General features: G+C 35.4%; 1 protein-coding gene across 3 annotated transcripts in view; it reads right to left on the bottom strand.

Moving 5' to 3' along the window:
* CDH18 (cadherin 18) overlaps positions 1-24,975 on the bottom strand; it is a 215,025-nt gene that overhangs the window by 166,967 nt on the left and 23,083 nt on the right. For all 3 annotated transcript variants that reach the window (XM_023752842.1, XM_023752871.1, XM_023752901.1), the window contains exon 2: positions 4,114-4,408. In XM_023752842.1, the coding sequence (XP_023608610.1) occupies positions 4,114-4,408 (295 nt within the window). The remainder of the gene's footprint in view (positions 1-4,113; positions 4,409-24,975) is intronic.

Below are 24,975 nucleotides of genomic sequence, written 5' to 3'. Positions count from 1 at the left end.
GTAATAAAAATTAGTCCTCTGTCTGCCATCCATGATGTTTACATATATTTATTTATCTTTCATCATATTAGCTTTAGCATTATTATGTGACATCTGTAATTTCAAATGTTTATTCACTTAAATTCATGTCTTATTTCTTATTGGTTATTGGATTCATAGCTTATATTAAAGTATTTTATCAGCAGTGTTTTTTTTTGCTGTTTAGTGGTTATGTTTTCATTAGCAGATTGAAAGTTTCTGTTTTTATTGCTTAATCATTTACTTTGTTCTTTTAAAAAATATTTTCATTGATTTCAGAGAGGAAGGAAGAGATAGAAACATCAATGATGAGAGAGAATCATTCTTCAGTTGCCTCCTGCATGCCTCATACTGGGGTTCTAGCCCACAACCCAGGCATGTGCCATGATGGGATATCAAACCATGACTTCCTGGTTCATAGGTCAATGCTCAACCAGTGATCCGCACAGGCCAGGCTACTTTGTTCTTAAGCATGGAGAAAAATACACTCTTTCACACTGTCCGAATATCTCGAGCATGCTTGGTCCTCCATTTGAACTCCACTCCTTAGCTGAGTTAATGAGGCTACTTTCTACTCCAGAAAATGGCCCTGGACTACTCCACACCATCCATGTTACAAAGGATCTCAGTTTTTGGTAAACATGCCTAACTGGAAACGGTCCACTGTCTTTATCCACACTATGCCTAATATACATAATTTTGAGATTTTCAGAGGATTTCTTTTCAAAAGCATGTACCTGTTGGACTCCTTAGGGATTTGATTCTAGAATAAATAAATGGCTATTCCCATATTTCCAGGCAATTATGAAAAATTTTTCTCTTCATAGTGTTTGACCATCCCCAAATCCTATCTCTTAAATAAAAGGAACATTATAATAACATCCAATCTACTCTACTGGGTCAAAAATAAGAATCCCACTGCTGGTTTAGTAAACTAATGGCTTCTGGAGCACCTACTATTTTGTTGTAATGATTCAACAAATATATTGATCCAGATTTTAGTATTTTTACTATATTAAAAAAAAGGAAACTCAAAAGGTAAAGCTCTGCCTAGCTTAGAAATATTTCCCAATTGCACTTCTCACTAAACATGCAATCTTGGGCAAATTACTTAATTCTAAATATCTGTTTCACCCTCTGTAAAACAAAGATCATTTTAATGCTGCCTTCATGATTATGCAAGCATGAAATTATTGCAAACAGCATGCCATGCCTGACACATGCTAAGTGCTCAATAAATATTCCCTAGAGCTATTTCAGTGGTCATTATCACAACTGCTGTGTCAACTTGTAGTCACAGACTCTGACAAAACTAACTTATTTTGTGGGGATCAATTTTAGATTTTCTGTAGAACTCCAAGTCTAAATGCAAAATGTCCAATCTCCTTTTATCCACTGATCAGAACTTGTACAGATGGAATTGATTTTACAGTTGATGGCAAGCAAGATTTAGGTCTCTGAAAACTCTTAGCAACACCACAGCCAGAAAGGAACATTGCCATCATAGCAAAATCAACTAGCATCCTAATTACACAGTGAAAGGAGAAAGGAGTGAGGACTTCATGTATTATTTGCAAACCAAAGCACTTCATGGAAAATGACATGGCTATTTCTTATCTGATGCTGAACCCTCTCTCCCTGTTCCTTTAGATTCAATATTAGGTCCTACTTTTTGCTTATTAGGTCCATGTAGAAACCTAGAAGTTGGCCAAGTACCAATTCAGGTTCAATGTACCTTCATGTATCTGAGATTGAATGGAAGAGCTTAAATAGAAAGAGGTTTATTTTCAGAAGAAAGGTTTTGGGATGGGCAGGCCAGGACTGGAGCACCAGGTCCAGGCCCTTTTCTCTCTCTGCTCCATCTCACTTAGCAAGACCTTTGCTCCTGTGGTTGCTAGCAGCTGCTGCATTTCCACACCACGTCTGCATTATAGGCAGCAAGAAAGGAACATGGCAGTGGTGACATATGTGTGCCAGCTACGGCTTTTAGTCCACAGACCTACATCTTTCCTGGAAGCTCCCTCTTTGTACTCCACTTACATCGTGCCAGCTAGAATTAAGTCACATGGCCACTCCTAGATGAAAAGGAGTGATGGGAGATGAACATTTGACTCTGCAAAGTGCCACCCTGAACAAAACTGAGTTCTGTTAGTAACACAGAAGGTAAGGCTGAGTATTAGATCACTGACAGTGTCTATGTAAAGGGAGTAAGCATGACCCTACTATTTGTAACAAGTGCCATATTTCTGCATATATGCGTATTCAGCAAGGCTGGCAGAACACGGACTGCCCTAAATCAACAGATGCCAGCTCTATTATCAGGACTACACCACCATCCTCACATTATTCCCCCTACCTCTGGCCTCGTTTCCTGAAAGCCCTTACAGTGGAGGCTGGCAACCTTTTCTGTCTTTTTCAACACAGGAAGTGTTTTAGGCTCTGTGAGTCAGTCTTGACTGCAACTACTCAACTCTGCCACAGCAGTACCCAGACTACCGCAGGCACAGTAGAGATGAATGGCTATGACTGTGTTCCAGTAAAACATTACTTCCGAAAACAAACAGCAGGCTGGCTTCGTCTCCCTGCCATTGTTTGCTGGCCCTACTCTACAGCATTGCTAGCTTTTTATTTCTAAAACTAGAGGCCTGGTGCACAAAATTCGTGCAAGAGTAGGCCTTCCTTCCTCCGGGTGCCAGCACTGGCTTTCCTCTGGCAACCAGGACCTGGGCTTCCCTCACAGCCCCGGCTTCATCCGGAAGGTCGTCTGGAAGGACATCTGGTCTAATTAGCATATTATGCTTTTATTAATATGGATTAGAGTTGATGTATCACCTATTCTTAAGCACCCAATGTAAAGTGAGTTTCTCCTTCCACTTTCACATGACCTTCCATACATTCATATTCTAATGCCTCTAATGTACACACGTGGAAAATAATCTTTATTCAAATCATATATTCTAAATCTAAGCTTTAAGTCTCAGGAATGGTCAAAATTATTATTATTATAGATGAACTTTAATTACATTTTGGAAGTTAATCACATGAGATAAAGATAAAATAAAATAGCTGGACCACAGACATCTGTGAGTGGTGGGGAAATTGCCAGATCATCAGGTGACTGGAAACCTGGACTATAAGTTATTAACTGCTGTGTAAGCTTTGCATTCAGAAGAAGCTGGAGTTGATATTTTTGGCCCATTTCTGAACATGAGAATTTAGACAAGTTACTTAAGTACTGTATGCCATTTTGTACATTATTATTATTATTACTTTTTACCCCCTCCACCAACTCCAGGCTTTCCCTACACTATTGTCTTTATCCATAGGTTATGCATATATGTTCCTGTCCCCTCCCACTTACCACCCCCACTGAGATCTGTTATTCTGTTCCATGCATCATACCTCTTGATCTATTTTGTTTGTCAGGTTAGTTGTTCATTAGATTCCACAACTAAGTGAAATCATGTGATATTTGTCTTTCTTTAACTGGCTTATGTCACTCATACATTTTAAAAGTGGTATTCAAAATACTTCACAGGGTTGTTGTTATATTTAAAAATGTATGTTATATAAATGTTTAAGAGTATGTGTAAAGTTTTACTGATTAATGTAGCTATTATTTGTACTATTAATACTATTCTAATTGGTTCATAAACTATAAGCTTAAAAGACATACCAAAAGACTTATGATGTTATATTGTCTTTTCTTATCTATGCAAATTGTCGCTTTGAATGTGTTGCTATGTTCTTAACAATATACTAGAAAAATTTACATGGCCAGAAAAACCTGTCAGTTAATCAAGAATTGCTGTTTTTTTCAAAGTTATGATAGTGTTTTCCTCAGATCAAACCATTACTTACATATACAGTATACTCAGAAGTTTAATTTTACTAAATATAATAATAACTAGAACCAATATTCCTTAATACTTTAGGCCACGGGAAAGTATTAAAATATTTTAGAACTTCTTCAAATTTCTACACACACACTCATACACACACACACACACACACACACATTAAAACATGTGTTCAAAATATATTTGTAGATCCTCAAAAATATATTAAGTCAAAGTATAAAATGATTTTTCTTACCCATATCTGACATTTCAGGCACGGTAACGATATATGGTCCATCTGTGAACTTTGGAGCATTGTCATTGATGTCTTGCACTTTGATGATGAACTCGGACTCGGGTTCAAGAGGCTTGTTTGTCCGCCTGTCAATAGCCTGGGCGTGGAGCACATAGTGGGTCTTCTGCTCTCTGTCCAGGCTTTTCGTTGAGTGGATGTCACCTGTGGTATCATCAATGATAAATATGGTCCCAGCACCTTCTCCAGTAAGGATGTACTTGACAGACCCATCACCTTTGTCAGAATTGGAGTGCAGCTATAAGATACAAATGGAATAATTTAACATACAATTATATTCCAACCTTACTTGCTATTCTCTGATAACTGTCTATCAGTGATTTGATACTTAGTTTGAATATTAATTTTTCCCACAGTGTCTTGTGAGTTACTACGATCATTTATTTTTCTGACATTTTGCTCCACTTGCAATTAATATGGATATTTTTACCAAGATGTGTAAAAGACATCCACTTATTGATTTAAGAGAAATTAATAATACTTATAAAAGAAAAACAATAACCCTTGCTGTTATTCTACCAAATCAATATTTTACTACCTACATAGAAAAGGGAAAATAAATGACCAGCAAATCCCTGGGAAGAATACTGTTTCCATACTTGTAGAAAAATGTTGTGTTGTTTTTTATTTTGTTTTAATTTGTCTGACATTGTATTTTATAGTTAAAACTTGGTAAAATATGTTAGAACATTTCAGATTAAAGTTATGAAAATTACCACAAGAGATACATGTTTGTCACAGAGACAATAATTTTAAATTAAATGTATTTTCTAGATAGATTATTCAATTTGAATGATAAAAACTTCATGGTAGAATGTTTTCTTTCTTTCAAAATTATAAAAAAAATCACTCAAAATTTAAATGGTATTAAAGATTTAACCAATAAGTAGGCCCAATTTTAATTAATTGAGGTATACTCTTTAAGCCTCACTTATTAAAATTAAAATGACAGAATATTCTTTGAGCAGATATTAATTAGAAAAGTAATATTTCAGGAGAAAGGAGGTTTTCAATAAGAATGACAAATAGCATTAAGACAATTTTACCCTACATTTTGTCACTCACATATTAGTAATAGCTTTTAAATTGTGTATAGTTCATATTTAATATTCTACTATAACTCATAATATCAAAGCTCAGTTAAAAATTTCAGAGAATGCCACTGTTATATTTTTGGCTGGGAACAACTTCAGTATTTTATCAAATCATAACCATATATTTAAAAAATTGTTTCTCCCAAGAGCTCTGAACAGTTATCCTTTATATGAAACCTTTTTGGTCACATAACCTCCACTACTTACCTTTTGTTCATTTCTGACACTTGGGGACATTGAAAAATATAACCTGTTCACATAGCATTTTGGTTTCTTGCCATAGTAAAGTGAAAATCTTCAAGGTTTATTTTAAAGTCTCTGAACTTTTAGATGACTTTTTTAAAAAGATAAAATGTAGAAAAAAGGCTATACAGCATGAGGAAAGGAGGACTTTTTAGGGAAATGAAGTCAACTGAAGCAAATTATAGAACATCAGGAATAATTTTACTGCTTTTTTGAAAATAAGACATAACTAGGGACAAAATTCTGATGAGAAGCACTCAGAGAGATTGAACAAATAAAATTATTTCATAACTGCTTTTATAAAAAGAATTAAAACTACAAAACATAGTTTTCAAAGAGTCATACTTCATTAGTAAATTAACTATTAAGAGAAGAATGCAGAATGAGTTGCGTGAAGACAGTTATGTGCATGTATTAAACTGTACTTGTTTCTTTATGTCTCTTGACATCATTTTAGCACATAGAAGAAAAGATCAATCATTTCATCAACAGGCAGTCTATTTCATATTCTCTGACTTTGCATCAGTTTCTGACTAGAAAATAGCAAAGTAAAGCAACAAATTCACTGTACAAATATTTTTAGAACCTTTTCTAAAATATTCTTGTTAATAAATTAAATAAGAGGTGAGATAGCAATATCAGCTATTGTTATGATTTATATATATATATATATATTATATATAAATTATAAGCCTGTGTAAAGCCTGTGTAAAATAAAAATAAGTAATTAAACATGCTTTTGGGGAAAATTGGTATGCCTTTTATCAACTAATTTCATAAAGAAATAACAATGGTTACAATTGACTTATCTTCAGGATATATTTGTGTACTCTTCTATGTTTTTTAGTGAAGTTGACATGATATGATTTAGTTTTGGATTAAAAGTTGATATAATAAAATCATAATAATAAAAGGGTAATATGCAAATTTACCCTAATGGCGGAACGACCAGAATGACTACTCGACCAGTCACTATAAGGTGCACTGAGCACCTCTTGGTCCCTTCTTCCCCCCGCCCCCCCGCCCTGCCGGCAGGCTCCCATTGCCTGATGGTGAATGGGAAACCAGGGGTGGGTGGCAGGGGATATGGGCGGTGACAGGCCAAAGCCCCCACCCCACCGGTCACCCCACACACAGAGGGCGACCTGCGGGGGGGGGAGGGGTGGCAGGGCCGGCAAACAGACAGGAATGACCGACCTCTTGGTCTCTCCCCCCGGCCGGCCGGCAGGCTCCGATTGCCCCACGGCAAACTGGCAAACGGGGAACTGGGGTGGTTGGCAGCGGGGAGCGGGGCCGGCTGCCGGCAGCCAGGGAAGATGACCCTGATCGCAGGCCAGGGCTAGGGACCGTACCCATGCACAAATTTCATGCACCAGACCTCTAGTATATTTATATTTATATTTAAAAGAGAAAGGGCTTACCTATGTTGACCAGCAACAGAAGTAGTTAAAATAAATGGTTAAGTTGTCAATCTAAAGTGTTAAAAATATTGTATACTCTATGCTTTATATACATCTGGTAAGTAATTCTAATACAAATTAGAATTCTAATAAGAGGAAAATTCTAGTAATTTATATGCTTTAGCCTTTAAGATTTGGATCTGTTTCCATAAAGTTTTTAGAATAAATAAACCACTTAGTTGAAATGTTTCAGAAATTATGTCTAATTTGAAAATATATGTGAATTGTAATTTAAAAGTATTTATATTGTTGCCTAACATAGTAAAAGCTACATTAAAATACTATAAAATGTATTTGGAATATAGTAGGTGTTGTTAATACTCATTTTAAGTATTTATATAATCAGTTAAATGATTTTTAGATGATCATTTTATGAATGGATTATTTAAACTCTCAGCAGGTCTGGTTAAATCTTGAAATAATTAGTTTCATGTAACACCAATGGGAAACCACTACAGGAACATTTAGTCAATTGATTAATAGTTCATATGAGTATAATAACCATTTGTGAAGCAACAAAGTGATGTACTCTCAAGATTACCTCATCTCTACCATACCTGTTCTCAAATATTCAGTTCTTTTTGCAACACACAGTCTGTAACATAGGTAAAGCCTGAGAAAAACACTGGCTAGTATATTGTCTTGTTTGGCTTAATAAGTGGATTTTAAGATCCTGGAAAAGCACACATTTTGTATTAGATTTTGTAAGGCAAGAAATTATGACTAAAAGTGAATGAATAAATTCATTCATTCATTCATTCAGTGAGTGAGCAATAGTGGCGATAGTACAGGTAAAATTTTTAAAACATGCAGAGAAAGCTTTTACACACAGGCAATCAGGAAATACAGATAATCAGACACAAATCTTTAAGTTGGACAGCCAAGAGACACCAAATGAAAGGGATTAGAAGGAAGGCATGAGAAGTAGAATTACTCTGTATACACACAGGGTACTGATTTACTAACCAGTAAAATATTACATTGTAAGTCTAACTAGCTACTATATTATTTGAGAGATTTTCATTATTTTTACATTGAATTATGGGAAAATATTTAAAAGATAAAGCTGATTTTTAGTCAAATATAGTGAGTCCTGAGTCTCAGCAACAACACAGAGCGAGTAACTCTGGGCAGGGGACTTCCCCCAAACCAGTTTTAAGTGCAATAGAGAAAATAAACCCTAAACTGGACAGAGAGGCCATATAGCCTCGAAGATCAATCCAGAAACACTGCCACCCAGAGACTGAGCCACAAACTGACTCTTAGGTAAATATAAATTAAGGCAGTCTGGGAAACAAATACGGCCTGCTTTAAAATCTGGACTGTGGTTTACAACTCGGAGGAACAGTGTATCGCAGGGAAATTCAACATTTTCCTAAATACCTGGTAGGACTAAGGCGTGCCAGACTGAAGAGTAGAAGAACCGAAGGACCTTCACTATTGCAAATTTTTGTTTATTTTTTTTTAATTTCTTCACCTTTTAACTAAGAAACCATTTTTTTTCTTTTTCCATCACCTTATTTTACCCTTTTAAGTACTACATTTTTACTTTTAACCAGTATTATTACTGCTACCATTTTACCATTTTTTAAAGTGCCATTTTATTTTCTCTTTATTTTATTTTGGGATTAGTGTTCTCCATTCTATTTTCATCATTCCTTTAGCATCAATTTTCCCTACCTCAATTTTACCTCTATGCTAAAACCCTCTCCCTCACTTTTCCCCTTTTGTTGTCCTGTTTCTCTTACCCTATTCCTGCTTTAGATTTTCCCTATTCCTTCTGTTTACCTCCTGTCAAAATTTCACTCTACTTATATATCCTAATGAGTCCTTTTTAGCAGTCAATTTTGAAGAGCTAGTGAGAAAGCAGTAGCAGAATCTGATCATAGCACACAGTGGTGGGAATATACTCTTAGAGTCGTGAGATTTTGCAACATGAGTGATATTTTTGTGCTGAAGGACGGATGTTATACTGCTCTAAAGCAAGAATAGGTAATCCTTGTGTATCTGATCACATATTAACAAAGGTTTATGAGTTGCTGCTCTTTAGAGAACAGAAAACGTAAGAGAATGAAGAAAACAAAAAGAAAATTTAGTCACTCAAGTAAAGCAACATGAATCTTTCTCTGGAATTGCTTTAATACACTGACTGTTAACTAGTAACCTATGGCACTTGGAAAGCTAATGTAACTTACCTAGAAAACTATTCACCCTGGACCACATTAGGATCAGTGCCTAAAAATGTATAGCTTTCAGTCTAATGCAGAATTCTTCGCCAAGATAATATTCTATCCTTTTGGGGGACAATAATTTAAAAGGTTAAGAAGATGGTGGTAGTTGCTTTTAGCTAGGATTTCAAGATATGCTAAAAAGATAGGTCACTGACTTAAAATTGTATTTTGGACTAGATAATTTATGTACATTTTTTGAGCAAGAACTTATGTTGACCATATTCCAGTGGAAGCCAGAAATAAATTCAGAAATATTATATAGTAATCCCACTATTACCATTTTCTCCAACACATAAAAGACAAATGATGCAAGGTGAGAGGAATGATCATAAGATGGTATCTTTAAAATGTATGTGTTCTTCATTCCAGAATGTGATATATTATAGATAAACCATAAGCATGTGGAATAAAACTCAACTGAACTAATAAGTGATTGATGTGAAGGGAAAAAAAACCATAAGTAATAACAGTCACTTGGTCACTAATACATCAGTCACTTGCTGCTAAAAAGAAAATACATAACCATCAGCTTTAAATTTGCATCAATTAATATGTAAAATGGTATGGTGTCCTTAAAGCACTTTGTTCAACCACAAAACTAATGCTAACAATGAAAAGATTAGGAAAATACATAAGGGTAAGAATATAAGTAATGCAATTATTTCACTAGAAAATCAGAGGTTTTCACAGACTTGCAATGGCCTGTTGAATTTCAGTGTTTAGCTTTGAACTTCTTTATGAGTATTCTTAGAGAATCTTGTAAATGAAGAGGAGGAGGGGAAAAGGAGCAAGAGGTATCAGCTGTTTGACCATGACATCCCCTGAATCCCAGATTAGGGATATTAACATGTATGTATCTGTTACATGCCATTGAGTTGGCTTCAACTCATGGCAGCCCTAAAAATGAGTGATGCTCCCAATGTCCTGTTTTCAACAGCCCTGCTCAGCTCCTGTAGACTCATGCCTATTATGGAGTCAACCATCTCTTATTTGGGCTTCCTATTTTCCTGCAGATTTCTATTTTCCCAGTCTTTACAAAGAACCCTGCCTTCTCACCATATGCCCAAAGCTGAACAGCTTCAGCTTTGTCATGTTTGCCTCCAGGGATGTTTCAGTGTTTCAGGCTTTATTTTCTCTAGGACCCGCTTGTCTTTCTGGTCATCTAGGGTAGAGCTCTCCTCCTACACCATATTTCAAATGAATCTTTGTGTTTCCCTATCAGCTTTCTTCATTGTCCAACTTTTTTGCATGTGCACATAGTAATTGGGAATACAAAGGTGCGGATGATCTTAGGCTTGGCCTGTAATGAAGTAAGATGAAAAATTGTAAAATATCTGTCAGATTTGAAGATTTCATAATCCCATACCCATCAGCTTTACTTTTGAGAGCTCAATGAAATGTACCAAATATTTGGGCACTGAAGGAGTCAATCAATAGTTGAGAATTTCACTGCTAAAAGAGAGCAATCGGTTGGAATTGAAGTGAGATAAATAAGGAACAAGAATACCTATCTCTATAAAAATTAATATCTGTTCTTATCTCCCAATCAGGGCCTAATTGACAAAAAGGTACCTCTGGCAGCTACTTTTAAAAAAGAAAAATCTCAAGAGTGTACTAAACAGTACTACAATTCCAGAAAAACAATGGCTCAAACCATTGCCAACATATTAAAGTGGGTTGTGATTTCATCCCCATTAAAACTCTGCCATTACTGTTTATTTTAGCCTCTTTTTTTTCTAAATAAGAAAGCAGTAACTGCATATAGGGGGAGAGGGAAGGAAGATGATGAAAGTGTGAATGGCTTTAACGCTTTGGGAAATTCATCTGACAATAAAATGTTACATTATTGTTTTATCTCACAATCACTTATAGGAGTCTACTTATCCAACACATATTTTTGGAGCACCTACCATATGCCAGTCATAGAGCTCAATACGGGTACATGTCAAAGAGCAAGCATGCAGGGGTCCCTGCCCTGCTACAGCCTACATGTATCCCAGTCAGGAGAAGCAGACAGTAAACAGATGACAACAATAAAAAAGAACAATTAGGAAGACTATATATTCCAGATGTCAAAACTTACTACAAAGCTACAGTAATCAAGACCATGTGCTTTTGCAATAAAGATTACTGGAATAGAAAAAAAATCAAAAATAAACCCATGCCTTCATTGTGAATTGGTTTTCAATAGATTCCAAGATAATTTTATGGAGGAAGAAATAAACCCTTTAATAAATTTTGAAACTACAACAGGGTATTCATATGCAAAAGAAAGAAATTGCATCCCAAGCTGACTTCATATACAAAACTAACTCACGATGGTGAATCAGCAGAAATTAGCTTCTATACATGACAAGTTAGGAAGGCAAATGAGCTGAGGAGGGAACTGATTACAAATTTCTGCCAGTTAAAAAATAATAATAACAACAATCTGCTGCGTAATTTTCAATACATAACTGTAGTTGTTATTTTTTAACCATTTGTTGAAGTTACCTGTATCTTCAAGCACCACTTCCATTTTCATAAATACAGAAGGTGTTCATCATTTAACTGGGTAGAGTTACGGAAACCAAACTCAACTGCTCTACTAGGTCTAGAGCTTAATTGTATAAAAAGAATATCTATGTGTTTTCTTGTCAATAAAAAGTAACAAGGAATCCTTCTTATGCCAGTATTTTTCCTAACATTTTCCCATTCCTTGTAAATAAATAGAGTATCTCATTTTCACAAGCTAATTTTTACTCTGATTTTATCACTATATTAAATTACATCACTATCATCTACATCATTTTTCACAAAATACTTAAATATATCTTATTAGTTTAAGAGCTTAAATAAAGTTAAAAAAAAACCCACAACTTTATCTTGGCAATCCTTTACCCTGCTTCTAGACATGTTTTCCCTTGGTTATCTAATTTACCAAACAGCAGAACATCACAGCCTGGTTCACGTGGACTTCCATTTCTGCTTCAATAACTTCCCTGAAGAGTAAAATGATTTTCCATCACCAGCTGCAAATTCACTGGAGGCAACATTCACTTATTTTTCTAGCTTTACTGTAATCTCTTTCCTTGATGATTTCTATATGGTAATTTTTTTAGATTGTTAATAATGTTTCCTAAATTAAAATACAGTTTATAGTTACTCTCAAGTCACATTTTACTGGCCTTGGACAAAAGTTTGCTCATGGAAATTGTTATGGCATGATTGAAGGAATGTATATTTCTTGTCAGATAATATTGCTAAAGTGATCACATCCGGCTTCCTGGGTGTTTTTCTTATTGGATTATCAAAAATAAATTGGAAAAATCGCTATGTAAAATGCCTTTAGAAGAAAAAAATTCACAAATAAATGTGTTATTACAAGTCACATATAAGAAAAAAAATATTTAGCCCTAGCTGGTTTGGCTCAGAGCATCTACCTTCGGACTGAAGGGTCCCAGGTTTGATTCCAGTCAAGGGCACATGCCTGGGTTGCGGGCCCCACTCCCACCGCAGGAGACAATCGATCGATGATTCTCTCTCATCATTGATGTTTCTATCTCTCTCCCTCTCCTTCCTCTCTGAAATCAATAAAAATATATTTAAAAAGAAAAAAATATTTAAAATGTATATATGACAGCAAAAAATAGGTACATTAACTGTAAAGGTGATATTAGAAAATAGAAATATATGTATGCCCTAGAACCTTCTTGAATAATTAATTATGATCACCATAAATGACAAAATAACAAAAAGACAAATAGTGTAAGCAATATCAAAGTTCTCTCCGTGTCTAAAGGATTGATGTAAGACATTTAAAAATTGTTACATTATTTACCTTTTATTTATATAAAATATGGTTTTACTGAAACCACCTTAAGATAAGCTGCATTACATAATGAAGAATGATTGCTAAAGATTTTATATCTGCCATAGTTTTTTTCTTTCTCAACATCAGTTTCTAGCATACGAATTAAACACTCAAAATAGATGAGTTCCAGAGAGAACTGTAGGTGAAAAGAGAAAATGTGATGGGAACAGAGGAGAAAAGAATGCTGGCAATGCCTCATTTGAAATGAAAAGCAAGAGGCAGCATTGTTTTGCACATCTGTGATGTTTTGCTACTTTCTGCATTTCTTTGCTGCATCTAAGGCATCCTTCATTACCATACAAAGATGCTATATCTCTCCTGTCTAGAATACATATTTACTCATGTTTAAAGTCATTTAAACTCTTCTCTGCAAAGGAAATATATAGTCTGATTTTAAAATCTATTTTAAATTCAAACATTAGATTGCATGGGACACATTAATGCAAAAGTAACGTGGGGATAAGGACACATATGTAATAACTTAATCAATAAAAAAATTAAAAAAAGTGAAAGAGCACATCTTTCCATGGCACTGAGGGAGGACAAAATGGACTTTCATGCAGTACAGTCTAAGTTAGTGGGTTGTGATAAAGAGAGAAGCAAATCCAGATTTATGGGAGAAAAAGCCATGTCCTTGAGGATATATCACACTACAGCGGAGTGTAGCGGCAGTCAACAATCTCGTTCTGGAATTTTCATGAGCATCCTTATGCTTACTTGTCTTGGGAGCTGGAATAAGTTACTTTACTTAACCTCCTTGTGACTCAGTTTCCTCCACTGTAAAATGAGGATGATAACATTATCCCTAACTTACAAGTGTTGCTGGGTTCAAACCTCATTTTTAATGACAGAAATAATTCGTATTCTAGTTCTGAAAAAGCTCTGCATGGAAATGTCACTCTCAACCCGGCTAATCCTTCAGACCTTTCTCAGTTTAGCAGGACAGCTTTTGAAGGACGGGATCTTTTTACTTTGTATTGCCTGTATAGCAATAATTGTTGATTTAAATATTCTAATTTCGCTAAATGCCTTTGTGTTCTTGACAGTGGTTTAAAATTTTGTGTAGTCTAAGACATTTAAATGTGACATCTGGTTTACAAATGCAAAATGTATTTGAATGAATGTTCTTTGCTGCTCTAAGCTGCATTAACTTTGCTTCTGCCTAATTAATAGGGACAGATCCTGATAAAAACCCTTTTGAGAGCTTTTGCGGGTCTATGCATCAGAATTATAAATTCATCCGCTGTGTGCCCATATGCAACATGAAGGCTGGATGCAGCAGTGGAAAGAACATGACATTGAGTCTGACAGGCTTCTGTGCACATCCTGCTCCCACCATGTATTCATAAGGCACACTTAGATAAGTCTCTTACCTCCCTGGGTGAGTGCTATACAGAGTGATGGGTGTGGAAAGAATGGATCAGACATAATAAAACCGTGAAAGACATAAGTTAACATTCCTAAAACTTACATATGTACATATTAATATATTAGGTGTTTTCAACTTTCAAAGCAGCAAGACTGAAGGAAAAAGAAACACACGACTAGATTTTAAATAATCATCTCTCACTGTAACCCATGAGATGTTGCTCTTACATTCCCAATTTAATACCCTTTCAACTAGGAATCCTTAGGTGACAATGCTAAACAGGTGTTCAGCCAACAAAAGCTCATTCACCCGGTGGGGCTGCAGGCAAGCCTGTCATTGCTGCTCCCCTCTCTCTGCCACTCTCACAGGTTGTTAGGGATCCTTCTGTTTCATTTGTTAGAGCCCGTTATGAATTGTGTACTCTATCCACATGTATCATGATTGCCTTGGCACAGGGATATAATGTCATATCGTTGCGTACAAACAATGACATCCCATTTGACTCTTATAAGACAAGAAAACACTTACTAAGGGAATTTCAGAAAAAAAGAGTACTTTTGTGCACTGCTGGTGGGAATGCAGACTGGTGCAGCCACTGTGGAGAACAGTATGGAGGTTCCTCAAAAAACTAAAAATGGAACTCCCATTTGACCCAGTGATTACAGTTCTAAGATTATATCCCAAGAAACTGGAATCACCAATCAGAAAGGATATATGCACCCCTATGTTCATAGCAGCACAATTCACCATAGCTAAGATCTGGAAACAGCCTAAGTGCCCATCAGTAGATGAATGGATTAGAAAACTGTGGTACATCTACACGATGGAATACTATGACGCTGTAAAAAAGAAGGAATTCCTACCTTTCGCAACAGCATGGATAGAACTGGAGAGCATTATGCTAAGCGAAATAAGTCAGTCAGAGAAAGATAAATATCATGATTTCGCTCATTTGTGGAATATAATGAACAACATAAACCGATGAACAAAAACAAACCCGGAGACAGAGAAGCATCCATCAGACCATCAAACCTCAGAGGGAAGGCAGGGGAGGGTGAGGGAGGGGGAGAGATCAACCAAAGGACTTGTATGCAGGCATATAAGCCTAACCAATGGACACAGACACCAGGGGGTGAGGGCATGAGAGGGTGGGGGAGCAATGGCAGGATAAGGACACATATGTAATCCCTTAATCAATAAAGGAAAAAACAATAAAATAAAGAGTACTTTGTAGTAATATGCTTTTCATGCATTTTAAATTATACAATACTAACATTAAAATGCTCTGTGCTATTTATTGAGTGCGTACTCTTTGCCAGGCACAATATTATATACAAAAAATCATACAGGTAGCCATTATTTTCTTCATGTTATACATGACTAAAAACATTATATTTCTAAGTTTTGTACTTCAACATTTCATTTATTTATTCATTCAGCAGTCATTTGTAAATTTTAATTATGTACCATGTGTATAATATTCTACATTGTTTTGAGCAAATTTATGTTTTTAAAAAAGGTACAGGCTGTGTTTTATAAACATAATATGTTGAATTGGTGAAATATCTACACAAAAACAAAACTTAATAGAATGCAAAATTAAGAAAACATAATACTTCCAAAATTCACAGTACAGATATAAGTAGGTAAGATCTAAAAAGTTGTTTTCATTCTCTGGAAACCAAGAATTCACCTTTCAATGATCTGACCAGTGAATTCAGGTGAGCCCAAATAGATGTGCAATAAAAATTCAAATACTACCTGGGAAGTTAGCAGTGATCTCTATCAGTGCTGGCCAACTGAAAAATCATCCAAGCCATATATGCAATTTAAAATTTTCCACCAGCTACATTCAAAACATTTTAAAAATAGCAAGTAAACATCATTTTAATAATACATTAATTTAACCTATTATATCTAAAATATTATCATTTTTCTTATAATCAAAATTAAAAAATATTAATGAGATACCTTATTTATTTCATTTTGTCTTTAAAATCTAATACACTTTTTATTTATTTATTTATTTATCCTCATCCAAGGATATGTTTTTATTGATTTTATAAAGAGAGAGAAAGACAGAGAGAGAGAGAGAGAGAGAGAGAGAGAGAGAGAGATTGATGTGAAAGAGAAACATCAATCGGTTGCCTCTTATACACTCCCGGACCAGGGATGAAATCCACAACCTTTTTTGGTTTATGGGATAATGCTCCAATCAACTGGACCAGGCCTGATGCACCTTTAACACTACAGAAAATCTTAATCTGAACTAGCAACACTTCAAATGTTCAGAAGACACTTGCTACAGTATTGAACAATGCATCTCTACACCTTGGTCAAGGGGGTGGTTACTAGGGTGTAAACATCCGTAAACATTCATTGACCTGAATTTATAAATGTGTGAGAATTATTCAATATTAACCATGTATTAAGCATTAATAGTGAATAAAATACTGTGACGTTTGATATTAAAACAAGTAGAAGGAAAATTATCTCATGGAATAAAGATTTATATACAATGACATAGATAAATACTAATTTATTATACTGTATGCTATGCACAGCTCTTGAGCCAGTAATTTTAATTTTATAAAATCATTTACAAAATTGTTGAACAAAAGCATACTTGCCTCCATGCACTTGTCTTTTCTTGTCATTTTGAAAATAATCATATATATTTCCAAATTCCCCCTTCACTTTAGATCTTACAATGGGTTCCTGAACTAACTGGAACCTCCAGTCTGTTGTGTAGCTGATGTCTTAGGTTTCTACATGGTGTCTTATCAACAGTTTCAACTGCCGCAGGCATTGTCCTTCCACCGTACCATATTCATTCTTACCACTCTTTCTTTCACTTCATTCATTTCAAAAAGAGCACCAACTACACTTCCTATGACAAATGGTTAAATGCTTTGCCAAAGGTGAAATAGCTAGTAAGCACTTCATGTTTAGGAGACCTGACTTTTCAATCTGCACTAATTAAAGTCATTGACACCTGACTCAGGTCATAATACAATTCTTGATATATTGAAAGTGTCAAATGCAAAATTAAAATAAAATCAAAGTTGGATTACAATGTTGGGTGTATGATAAGATTTATTGCATTATTCTATATAATAACGAGTCATTGAAGACAAATAAAATGTTAAATAATAGATAAATAGACAAATTATGGAATATTTTAAAATGAAATGTTGTCTAGCAAATTAGAATGCTATTGTAACCATATATTTAGTAATTAAAATATAATTATACAAGTTTTTAAAAGGAAAAAAATTCTAGAAATTATTTGGGTAGAAATTATCCTATTGTTCAATGTAAATATACATAGAAAGCTCTACAATGGCGTAAAAATGTTAATAAAATATTTTTGAAATATACTACAAATAATGAGTTTTAAATTCTTCTTTAATTTTTTCTGCATTTTTCAATATTCCTACAATGAATACATTCATTACTTGTGAAATTAAAAAAAAAAACTAAAGTGCATCTATAATTACTATATCGTAACATGCCACAACTAACATAATCCTGACATATAAACTGTGATTTTCAGTAAAGTTCAGGAACTCGGCCATAATGAATGAGTTCCTGAACTTTACTTAATTCATTTTTTATATTTCAAAAAGCAGTGCAAAACACTTGGCACATTAATAAGAGAGCACTGCTCTTGTAAACATTAAGAACTAGAATGCATTTAGAAGAGAAAGATTTACAACTTTCATAAACAGTCAAAATAGCGTTCTATTTTTTAAGTAATTACCACAACAAAATGATAAGAAAAAAATCTTTAGGCTTCAGCTTTTTCTCCATGGTCCACTTTTAAGACTGTATTAGATTAGATAATCAATTAAGAAAAGCATAAGGAAAAAAAGTCAATAGGGCATGCTAAAAATAAAAGCCTACGATTCTTTCTAAATTAAGATGACCCTGGTGTGTTGACACTGATATAAATATGTCAATAGGCCAGACTACTTTATTATATGCACTGAGTATTTTTTTTGCAGTCCCCATATTGCTATGCACATTTGTTAACTTTGATTTTAGCAAAATAGAGCAACTGCTTCACATACATATTTTAAAATATCTTTTTTATTGATTTTAGAGAGGAAGGAAGAGGGAGAGAGAGAGAAACATCAATGATGACAGAGTCATTGATTAGCTGCCTCCTGCACACCCCACATTGGGGATCAAACTCGCAACCTGGGCATGTGCCCTGACCAGGAATTGAACCATGACGTCTTGGTTCATAGGTCAATGCTCAACCACTGAGCCACACTAGCTGTGCTGCTTCACCTACATTTTAAAAAGCAAATTTATTAAAATGAAAGTAACATGTTATAGTTTGACCTGTATAGCTACAATCAACCTCCTTGAATATATGGGACTTTAACCCTACCTAAAAATGGAAAAATAAAATAACCTTAAATGAAAGAAAGGTGAAGATAAGAAAATAACATGCTATAGGCTCCTGCCAGTTCTAAAATAACTTCCTCAATCCTCCTGATACATATTTGAACTCTAAGTCCCCCATGTCCTCATTGCAATCCACAGACATTTATCCACTTAACCATACACTGCACATTGGGTATTATACTAGATAAAATTTCAATATGTATTATTGTCAGAGAATTGAAATAAAATCACCTTTAATGAACTATAATTTCAAAATCATTGATGCAATAAATCTAATATTTTTTAAGCACTAAATAATTGATATAAAAAACTTGGCACATTTAAGAAAATACCTTGTATGCCTTCCAAAAGGATATCATCAACCATTATTTTATTACAGTTGAAAATCAAAACAATGTATTACTGGTATCAATAACTTTAATAATATTACGAACATTTAAAAGTAAAAATATATGCCTTCTGTGACATTGTACATTAGCACTAAATTCTGTTTCTTCAGAATTCTTTAGCAGTAAACTTTCTGCTCTTCTTGTGCTTACTACTTAAAGTAGCTTTTCACAAATTGCTAACAGTGTGAAAAGGGCCTATTCTTCCCTGTTGCTAGAGGGAGTGGAATTCTTGCTATTTCCCTAGAAAAGGAATTTTCTGAAACTCGCATGGGAGGATGCAATGTTGTGGAAAGCTTTATTTCCATGAAATTAAATCCCTGAGTTTCCAAAGTCCTATTTCCCTTAGTCCAGTCATAGAGGAAGTGGAGCTGAGCTTTAGTAGAGCTAAAATAAGAGGCAGTATACAGAACTTCCTTTCCATGTCTGCACAGTCCAAAACAGCATCAGGCTAGTTTAATTTGTTTCCCCACTGTAGCCCATCAGTCAATTGCATGTGAGGTCCGCAGGGCCACATGGCTATGGAGGAAATACGAGTGAACGCAAGGAAGCCAAGAGTACAAGAGAGAGAATTTCTTTGTTTAGGAGATAAAGTATTACCAAATTTTCAAGTGCTTGCAGTGGCCATGCCCATTCTCGCCAATAATTTCTGTTCCCAGTTGTGATTGACAGACAAATGCCTCCCCTGTCACCCTGACTTTACTGGGCCTGCCTCTATCTTCCCTTGTTGGCCCCTTCCTCCAGTGTTTTGCAGGGACTAGTCTGCTGGTTCCCTGTGAAGTGCAAGTTACAGCTTCCTAGTGAAGCTACCCAAATGGCGTGCCTATCATGTTTGGCTCATTTTCTATTATTAATAACTAGCTAATTACAATGGTATCAAAATGACCTAATGATGCCACCTCTGCAGCTGGGCAATGTCTCCAAGAGTGGAATGAAGTTAAGAGAAGTCAAACAAAGCAAATGAAGACTAAATTAATGTGTGCCAAGCTTGGATCTAGTATATATATATATATATATATATAGAGAGAGAGAGAGAGAGAGAGAGAGAGAGAGAGAGAATATGCAAATTAGGCCAGGATGCCCTAATGAGTCACGACCAGACAGGAGGAGGTGTGTGCAGGCTGGTGAGGCCCAGAGTGGAGATGGAGACAGAGACAGGGGGCTGGCGAGCCACGCTCAGGCGGCCCCGCCTCTGAGCCTCTGAGGAGGTAGCTTGGCTCCCTCCCGCCTCCCGTGGAATCAGCGCAGGTCCCTCCTGGCTCCCATGGAAGCAGTGCGGCTCCCAGCTGCGCACTGTGGTTCCCACCAGCTCCCGCGGAAGCCGGGCAGCATATCACGGGATGGGTTATTATTACCACATAACAAAGAACAAAGCAGGAAGGTTAAAAGACATAAAAAATTCTAGTGAGAAAAGAGAGAAGAGAAAGAGAAAGTAAAATAGTGAGTGACAGACAAAAAATTCAAGGTAGGTGACAAAAATCAGATCAATTTAAAGACACCTCCGGTAACAAATGCCCAAAGAATTTTTTAGAAAATATTTTAAAAACCAATATAAAATAATTGTGTAGGAAGTTTTGTCAGACAAGTAATAATTATTTTAATTAGATAAAGCACTCATTAATATTTACCAGTTTGTGGAATCCCTCCAAATCTCGTAATATCTACTGTTCATTGCCTACAATTAACCAATGCTCATGGAAAATCCTGTTAGACTGTGCTTACCATTTTGTTTATAATCAGGTAGAGAGTAAGCAGTGGGAAAAAATGAACCTCTGTTATTTTCAAATCTTCAAATATCCTGTTACTCTGGTTGCTGAAACCAGTAACCAAGCAACTGCAGCTGAGGTTGCAATTTGTTTACTTTGGAGATATATAGATACACTTTTTAAGAAAGCCATAGTGAGATGACAAGATAAAATTCATTCTTGCAAAAGATTTGGTGAAATTCCTGTCAGTTAATTCATTTATATCATTACATTATGATAAAAATAAAATTTTCATTTCAAGTGTTTACTGAGAAAAAATAAATATATATATATATTTAGATGAATATGGTTTTTAAAACACACATATATATATATATATATATATATATCTATATATATATATATTTAGTTGAATATGGTTTTTAAAACATTTTTATTTCAAATTTACACTTAGCATCTACGCTCATGGGATCCATCTCCCCAACTGCATGGGCTTTATAGTAAAATGAGCTTCTTACACTTAGCATCTACACTCAGGGGATCCATCTCCCCAACTACATGGGCTTTATAGTAAAATGAGCTTCTTACCAGATTATACATTAATGCTTTGTCATTGATAAGGTTGATGTTAAGTACTAAAGTGATAAAAAATACATAATCTTTTATAATTTAAATATCAAAGCAATAATGGAATGAATAAAGGATCATGTGCCCACTTTGCAACAATGACTCTAACTTCCAATATATTTTAGTCACAATCCGAAATAGTGATTTACGCTTAATGGAGAAGTTTGAATTCTTTGGAATTTTGAACTTTTTGGAATTGACTTTAAAAATGTATTTATATCTCATCATTTACCAAGGCCTTTCCTGCTTGTTTCCACCACCTGAGCTTTTAGCCGCTTTTAGCTAATGATAGGGACTAGTTATGAGAGTGTCAATACATTTTCAGTAAATGGTGAGAGAGTTGCTTTGGGGGGAAGGGCAACCTTCTGAATCATGTTTGTCATTTCTCCACCTTTCTGGGTTCTAAATGAGTTCAAGCATCTACGAAGCAGTCTGCACTGCTCTAAAATTAAAATGGAAGTTCTTTCCCGCTGTCATAAGGTGATTCCTTTAAAATATTAATCTCTCATGGTTCCGAAGCCAGACTATTTCTGAAAATTCTGACTGTTCCATTTGCTGGTTGTATGTTCTTAGGCAAGTTACTTATCCTCACTGGGTTTCAGTTATTTTATCTGTAAAGTGAAAATAACAGTACTACCTCCCACAAAGCGTTGCAATGAAGTAGATATGAATTCATGCATGTAAAGCATTTAAAATAGTTCAAAGCATGAATAGTCACTTCATAAATACTGGACATCATAATTGCAGTGATTATTAATAATAATACATTTGTAATTGCAGTTTATTTATGTCAGTAGTCAATTATGAGGTCAACTATAAAGTACTCAACACAGGAGTCAATTAGAAGGCCAATTCCAAGGAGCAATAAAAAATTCAAAAGAACTTTGCTACATCATATATGCAAAACATATATCCAGATTCTTAATAGTTGCTCTCATATTTTTTACTGTTATCAATTAGATGTTGCTCATGTGGTTTGATCTTTTTAGTATGCTACTGAGTTTTGTTGGCTAATATTATGTTGAGGATTTTTGCATCCATGTTCATCAGGGATATTGGCCAGTAACTTTTGTTGGGGGGTGTCTTTGTCTGGTATGGGTATCAGGTTGATGCTGGCCTCATAAGAAGAGTTTGGGATACAAGGATGGTTCAATATATACAAATCAATCAATGTGATGCAGTGCACTACAGGATGAAGGATAAAAAACACATGGCGATCTCAGATGCAGACAAAGTATTGGACACAACTATATATAATTGCATTATTATTATTATTATTACCCTTCATGTAATATATACATAAGTGTCAATCTCACCAGACACATTGAACTGTTTTTTATTTCAACTATATTTTAAGCTTTTTCATGGGATGAATATATGGTCAGAATATCCCCGCTATCCCTTGAGTCTTCTTTACTCCCTTTGCTAAACATCCCTGATTTTTTAAAAATCTGACCTTGCCGAAACCGGTGTGGCTCAGTGGATAGAGCGTCGGCCTGTGGACTGAAAGGTCCCAGGTTCGATTCCGGTCAAGGGCATGTACCTTGGTTGTGGGCACATCCCCAGTAGGAGATGTGCAGGAGGCAGCCGATCGATGTTTCTAACTCTCTATCTCTCTCCCTTCCTCTCTGTAAAAAATCAATAAAATATATTTAAAAAAAAAAGACCCAAATGCTCAAATCACTGCATTTCTCTACATGGTGGGCAGATCTGGGAACTTTAAAAAAAAAATCTGACCTTAAGCTTTTTAAATCAATATAATATAAGAGATGAAACCAGAAACCATGGAAACCAGGAGGTCAATGCTTAATTTCTGGTTCTACCTTTTACTATGTATGTAAATTATGAAATTTTTTCTTCCTTCCTTCCATTCTTTATTCAATGACTATAGATTATATATTATGTGCCAGTACTTGGCTATCTGCTGACTATCCAGAGGCACATGATGAATAAAAGGTGGAGCATGCCTACACTGAAGAAGTTTAGAATCCAGTGAGGATTCGAGCTGTTGATACACAGACCATTGAGACATTCTAATTTGGAAGGTTTAGAGGAATGACAGATGTTGTTGTGAGATGAGATAAAAAGCCAGGGGACCTGAGAGAGCTAAAAGGACTTGAAGCAAAAGAGGCTGGGAATCATCCAGAGGTGACCATGCCGTTTAGCCTGTGTATACAGAACTGGGATTTAATCTCAATGCACTTGGTAGCCACAGAAGGATTTCAAGCCCTAGAATGATGGGGCCAGAATTCTATTTATAAAGGATCAGCCTGACCCCCAGATCGGGAAGATTCTATATAGTTTAAGAGAAATGGGATATCAGTTAGGAAGCTTGTGAAGTATTTAGGATGGGAGATAATGACAGAATAAGTTAGGGTGGGGAGGTTTGAAATGAAGAGGACTAGGCAGATATAAGATACATTTTAGATGAGGAGCTGACAGCACTCACTAACAGACAGGGTTTACTGAGAGGTAAGTGTGAAGAGGTGTCAAGGATGATTACCAGGTATGTTGCTTGAACACTTGAGGGATGGAGGTGTGATTACTGCTAATAGGATTCTTCAGGGAAACCAGGTATGACCTCTGTGAGGAGGAAGACTTAGAGGTCAGTTTCATCCAGGTTGATTTGAGATGGAAACAAAGCCTCCAAGCGTGTAATTGACATTTAAAATACCTATAGGAGTCTCATGCTCAGAAGAGAGGTTTTGGTTAGAAATATAAATCTCTAAATCATCACCAAACAGACCATGCATAAAAGTTAGTTCTCTCAATTGAAAATTAGAGTGGCACTGTTTGTGGTAGTAAACACTGAAATGTACCAAATGCCAGGCACTAACAATGGGCACAGACATTAGATATGAGATTGATATTTCTAGAACACACACACACACACACACACACACACACACACACACACAATTAACATGTATTATGTATTTACTAGGGGAGGAAGAAAAATCTTTCTTTAATTGCCCTGCCCAAGTTGGTTGGAGCATTGTCCCACACACCAAAAAAAAAAAATGTTGCAAGTTCGATTCCAGGTCAGGCACATACCTAGCTTGCCTGTTTGATCTCAGGCAGGGGCACATATGGGAGTTCACTGATTGACGTTTCTCACATGGATGTGGGTTGTTTATTTTTTGTCTCTCTCTCTTCCCCTCTCTCTCCCCCCCTTCCTCTCTCTCTCTAAAAATCAATAAACAGATCCTTGGGTGAGGCTAAAAAAATACATTTTTAAAAAAAGTTGTATATTTTTTATATTCAAAATAAATGAGTACATGAAATGCAGAGTTTATTCTTGTATTATTTATTAATTATTGTATTATTTTCCATACAAACAACTGTAAACCAACTTGTAACCCACCCTTCATAATATTCGTTCTATGTGAAAACATGTGAACTTTCTAGCTTTCTCTTTCC

The sequence above is a fragment of the Myotis lucifugus genome, unplaced genomic scaffold (assembly GCF_000147115.1).
Source record: "Myotis lucifugus unplaced genomic scaffold, Myoluc2.0 scaffold_0, whole genome shotgun sequence".
NCBI lineage: Eukaryota > Metazoa > Chordata > Mammalia > Chiroptera > Vespertilionidae > Myotis > Myotis lucifugus.
Note: the sequence above shows the minus strand (reverse complement) of the source record. Positions and strands in the feature narration are given on the sequence as shown.